General features: G+C 51.7%; 1 protein-coding gene across 1 annotated transcript in view; it reads right to left on the bottom strand.

The window, feature by feature from the left end:
- Positions 1-5,657, bottom strand: part of Itgb3 (integrin subunit beta 3) — a 61,646-nt gene that overhangs the window by 55,451 nt on the left and 538 nt on the right. Inside the window, exons 2-3 of the mRNA XM_012514507.2 lie at positions 5,324-5,465; positions 2,404-2,510 (exon numbers count right to left, since the gene is read on the bottom strand). Coding sequence (XP_012369961.2) covers positions 2,404-2,510; positions 5,324-5,465 — 249 coding nt within the window. The remainder of the gene's footprint in view (positions 1-2,403; positions 2,511-5,323; positions 5,466-5,657) is intronic.

Below are 5,657 nucleotides of genomic sequence, written 5' to 3'. Positions count from 1 at the left end.
AAAAAAAAGAACTGAGCTAAGGGGCAGGCCCCCCCAGAAGATAATTTTAAAAATAAATACATCAACTCTGACCAGCCCATTCCCACAGCCTTCGGGAATCATCCAGGGCAACCATTCAGCTTGCGGAAGCCCCAGGAGAGACACCACACCTCTACTCAAAAGGGCTCCACGCAGGTTGCTCCAGTGATCGCTGCGTCTGGGGGAGTCACCGCAGGTGCTGGCTAAGAGGGGCTTGGGACCCCCGCGGAATCACACAGAGCCAGGTGTGCTTTGTCCACGAATCCACTCACAAAGAGCTTTGAGGTTGACCATGGGGACCTTCAAAGTGGTTACCAACTGGACCTTCTGCCAAATTCCTAGAAATCTATTCCAACTGCAGTTTTTCAAACTTGAATTTAAATGCAGGACTTCTCTCTTTTTCCTAAAGAAATCCTTATGTGGAATTCCAACTTACCAACCAGTTGGAGAAATGTCCCCAATTAAAGTGGGGGGGCAAACCGAAATCTGTCCCTCACCGTCCCCTTCGCTTCTGTACCCCTCCCGAGACACCGAGGGACTGGGGCTTGGAGGGGAGATGACTTGTTCAAAGTCACTAGGCAAGGGCTTGAGAAAGAGAAGTGGCACCTAATGCAAGTTTAGGGAAAGAACACACACACACACACACACACACACACACACACATACAAACACACACACACATCTCATATTCAAGAGGAAAGTGTCTGATTAACAGGGCGCATGGCAGGGAAGTCAGAGAGGAAGAAACCAGCCCATGTCCACCAGCGCTGGACCTTCTCATGAATGGCATCGCCTTATAATTTCTCTCCTTGAGTGTGTGAACATCTTCACTAACTGAACAAAGAAACTGAATCACTGGGATAAGAAACAAGGAGAGGAGCGTTGTTCTTTGTTGGGAACACGACAGGAAAATAGAAAGACTTCCAGTGGGTTGCTCTTACAGGGCTGTGCCAAAAACAAAAAGAAGCGTAATAGCTCTAGGTTTACATAGTCTCTGGCTCCAAGGACTGCGGAAATCCATACCTGGCTACAAAACATCTGTTGCTGTAGGACCGAGAATAATGAACACGTTCACTGATGAAAAATTCTCCAGTCTCGAACTATTTAGCAGTTGGAAAATCAAATGGCTCGAGCATGGTTCAAATGTATCTGTCCAATCAGAACACACCCGACACCCAGTGTTCAAAGGGTCCAGCTGCCCGCTTTCAGGGCCACTTCCAGAGCAGCTGCCTCGGCGCCCAGGGGCACTAGAATGGCCCGGGTCGGCCTCTTAGAGGTGCCGACGGCTGCAACAGTGTGGATGAATCAACACAGCAGAGCAAGGGAAGGGAGACGGACTTGAAAGGCTACACACAGCAGGGTAAGAGCCGTATGGCATTCTGAAACGCAACTGTAGGAAACATCAGCGACTGCCCAGAACTGGGGACACAGACAGGGAGCCGGTTAGAAAGGGCCGAGCGGAACTTTCTGGAGTGATTCAAATATTCTTTATCTTGATTGTACTGGCAGTTACTTGCTTGTATGCATTTGTCCAAGTGCATAGAACTGCTCATCTCAAAGGCACAGTACATAAATTACACCTCAAAATGTCCTTTTTTAAAGAGAAAAAAATAAAAATGATACAGAGTTTCAAAACAAGATACAGGAAATTAGCAATGGTTGTTATACTGCCTATTAATACCTTCAAAGTAGTTGTTCCGCTTCTAAGATACAGGTATGCAAAGCTGATCAAACAACGTAAGCACAAACTGTTCTTTTTAATGAACTCATAGAAATGAATAGTATAATTAGCTAATATATATGTGTGTGTGTGTGTATATATACTTTTTCAAAAAGTATTTCTGAGGATCCAAAGAGCAATGGAGAGAAAGCCAGATTTTATCATTTTGCTAAGGAGTCCTAAGTTTCAGTAAATATCAGAAGTCAAAATAAAAATAAAATGCCTGCCACTACGCAGAGAACGGCATCACCGCCGTGCTCCCTGGTCACTTCTGTGCAGCTCATGTCCCGAGCTGGGGCAGGCTGCATTCCTGCACAGAGGACCAGGATCCAGGAAAGGGGCAAGAGGAAGGGCGCAGCAGCAACCACTCTGTGGGCAGCCGAGAGGCTGGGTGGCGGGCGGTCGCCCCACCGCCAGCCACCGCGGGCTCATCATCTGTCTGCTGAGTCAGGGGCTGTGGCTCCTGCGGGCGGGCATTTTGCCGGCCTCCTGCCAGCTCGGGCAGAGGATTCCTGGCTGGGGCAGATAACCAGCGGTGCTGAGAGCACTGGGGCACTGCGGAGGAAGCTGTACGGGGCGGGAAACTCTACCTAGGTCCACCGCCCGTCCCTCACACCGAGGTCTCCTTGTCCCAGCTATGGTCCCCGGAGACCTCTGCCACTCACCTTCACACTCTGGGGAGCTACTGCTGTGAGAGGAGGAAGGCAGACACTTCTCTAGGTGCCCAGCTCGCCCAGACCAGAGGTCAAAATAGGGCCAGCGTGCAGAGAGGCTGCAACGGCCAAACGCTGGTGCTGGCTGTATCGTAATACCTTCCAAGGCTTGTGCAACTCAGTGGTAAAGCCACACACACAAAAACACACACGCACAGGCACACACACAGACACACACACACACTGCCCTCCAGAATGTCTAGGTGGGAAACTTTCAGGAACTAATGCAAGGTTTTTGTTTTTATTGTTTGTTGTTTTTTGGGTGTTTGTTTTTTTGTGTTTCAGGAAAGGTCTTGCCGACTCGCCCATCTGACCTGAAACTTAGGAATCCTCCTGACTCAGCCTCACACCAGAGCTCACAGGCTGCGCCCCTGTGCCAAGCGACTGTCGGGGTTCTTAAACTGAGATGCTTCGACTTGTACGATTTCTCATGGCTTCTTCCTGAGACATTGATTCTGCTGCCCATCTGGCCGGTACTGGGCACAGAGCACTGCCCAAAACACAACTGCTCTTCTCAGGAAGACTGAAGTCTCTGTGGACCCCTTGTTCTTTATGGTCACCGTATTAGGGATTGAACTCACGGCCCTGCACTGAGCAACATTCTCAGCCGTGCTATTTTTGGCTAAGTTGCTAAACTGCTCTGACTGAACTCAAGCTTGCGTCCTACTGCCTCGGCCCCCGAAGCACTGAAGTCGCAGGCCTTCGTTAGCCCGGCCAGCCTGTGAGCATCCCTTACCTTCCTCTGGTCCCAGGGGCCAGAGCCAAGGTTTCCTCATGGGTGAAGCAAGTGTACACATCCCTTTCCTTCTCAGCCTTCTCTACAGATCCCTGCCAGGTGACAGAGCTGAGCCATGTCAAGCCACAAAAGAGGCACGGGGTACAGTAATGGGGCCCTCGCAGCAGGATGGGAAGAAAGACCTGTCAGTCTCCTGCGGGAAGCCTGCATCACCCTCATGCGTGAAGCAGCAGCAACAACATACCGCAGAGACCGTGGACAGCAAGAACAAGAACAGTCGTTACCATTTATTAATTATTTTGTGCCTTTATCTCATGTAATTAGCATAATTAGAGACATTGGGGTTTTTGTTTTGGGGGACTTTTTTTTTTTTTTTTTTTTTTACCTATTTGAGACAGGGTCTTGCTGTGCAGTTCAGGCTGGCCTTGGGCTCACTCTGTAGCTCAGGCTGCTCTCAAACTTGCAACAATTCTCCTGCTTCAGCCTCCAGAGTGCTTGGATTACAGATGTGCACCACCATGCCCTGCTGAGACAGTGTTTTCTATACTTTACAGAGGAGGAAACTGAAGATCAGTAGACCAGGTTAGGGACCTAAGGTCACACAGCCAATAAGAGGCAGTGAAGACTCAAACCGCATCCTACGAGCTTAAGTCACAGCTGTCCCTACCGGCACCACCAAGCCTCCCTCCATGTCTGTCTCCCTGAGCACACCAGCAGGCTTCAGTTTGACAGTTTACAGGATACCAACTAAGGAAGAACAAGCAATAAGCACCTCAGCTCAGAACCAGTTAGGTCACAGTAACCTAAGGTGACGCCTAAATATCAGGAAGCCACAAAACCCAATACATCCAAGATTAAGTTAAAAAGATCATTTTTGGCCCCACCCCCCAGGCACACTGAACAGGTGAACAAGTCCCAGAGTGGGGGTACACGCCTGTAATCCCAGAGTTTGGGAGGCTGAAAACAGGAGGATCGCTATGAGCCTGAGCTGCCTAGTGAGACCCTGTACTAAATACATAAATTTTTTAAAAAAAATTTTGTAGATCAAATAGGAAACTCGACGCTGTCCTCAGCCTTTCTTCTCCCAGTACCAAAAGCCACTAGGCTGGGCCAACCTGTCTGTCACCCACAGGCACCTACCAGCCCCTCTGTGTCCCCTCAACACTTTCATCACCGCTGTCCTGCTGTCACCCTATTCTGATCTGCCTCCATGTAGTTCTAGTGATACCCGCCACTCTGCCCTAAGACTGGGGTAGAAGAAGTACAACAGAAACCGCTCTGACAAGGGACTTGGGCTCAGCTGATGTGGCGCCCCGCGCTGGCTCCGACACTACCTCCTCGCTGCTCCTCACCACCCCTGAATAACCCCAGACACAAAAACAAATCTGAGAGCAGAAAACTCACAGGGTCTTCAGTGCGAACGTGAATGACACTGCAGTGAGCTCCTACACAGACGGCTGCGCTCCAGCGACCTGCATCAGCAGGCGATGCCCTGGGACTGGAGGGGAGCGCGGGAGACGCGCTACAGCAACACACCAGCTTCACCTTCCCGCACCAAGCCAAGCACCGTGCTAGGCACGGTCTCCTTCCTTCATCACTTGCTTCTACAACTTGAAGAAAATGTGGCTGCACGCCTACATGAATTTAGAAAGCTGGGTTTGTGAAAGAATTTGTAATAAAAAACAAAATGTTGTAAATATGTTACATATCTCAGAACAACTAAGAGAGAAGTTCCCTAACATCGTGGGAACCTATCCTGATTTGAACAGTACACGCAGTATAAGCATATATGTGTGTGCTCTCGCACTTTACATTGTAAGTGTGTACATTTAATCTGTGTTGGTTTAAAAGTTTAGAAGCAGCCGGGGAGACAGCTCAGCGGCATAAGCAACTGCCAAGGTCCGGAGTTCGATCCCCAGTGTCTACGTGAAAGCAGGTATATCCGCGGAGACAATGCCACGCCCTGTGGACCTCCCGTGCCGGCACCAAGAGCCAACAGCCCGCAGCTAAGGGCTTTCTCTTTAAGTTCCGTCCGGAAGGTGTGCCCCGCTTTGTGAGCACCCCGGGGCGTCCTGTGCAGGCGCCGCAGCCCCGCACACCTCCACCGGCTCCGGGGCTGTCCGGGGCTCCCCTCACCACGCCGGGGCGCGGGGCGGGAGACAAAGCCCGGGAAACACGCCAGCCGCGGCGCGCCGGGTGCGAGCTCCGTCCAGAGGCAGCAGCTTCGCGGCCACGCGGGGCACTGGAGGGGGCAGCACCTTCAGCCGGCTCCAAAACGCTCCCGCGGAAAACCGCTAAAGTTTAAACTCTTGGGGGAGCATCACAGCACCGAGGAGGGAGAAACGTGGGCGAAGCGGCGGCCGCGCGCACACCTGCACCCCAGCACCCCAGCACCCCAGCACTGCGCCGGCCGGGTCCCCGCGGCTCGGAGACGCCCAGGCCACCCGGGGCGGCGGGCGGTGCTCGGGGG

The sequence above is a fragment of the Octodon degus genome, unplaced genomic scaffold (genome assembly GCF_000260255.1).
Source record: "Octodon degus isolate 3935 unplaced genomic scaffold, OctDeg1.0 scaffold00033, whole genome shotgun sequence".
NCBI classification, from domain to species: Eukaryota; Metazoa; Chordata; class Mammalia; order Rodentia; family Octodontidae; genus Octodon; species Octodon degus.
The sequence above is the reverse complement of the archived record's forward strand: the minus strand, read 5'-3'. Positions and strand labels throughout refer to the sequence as shown.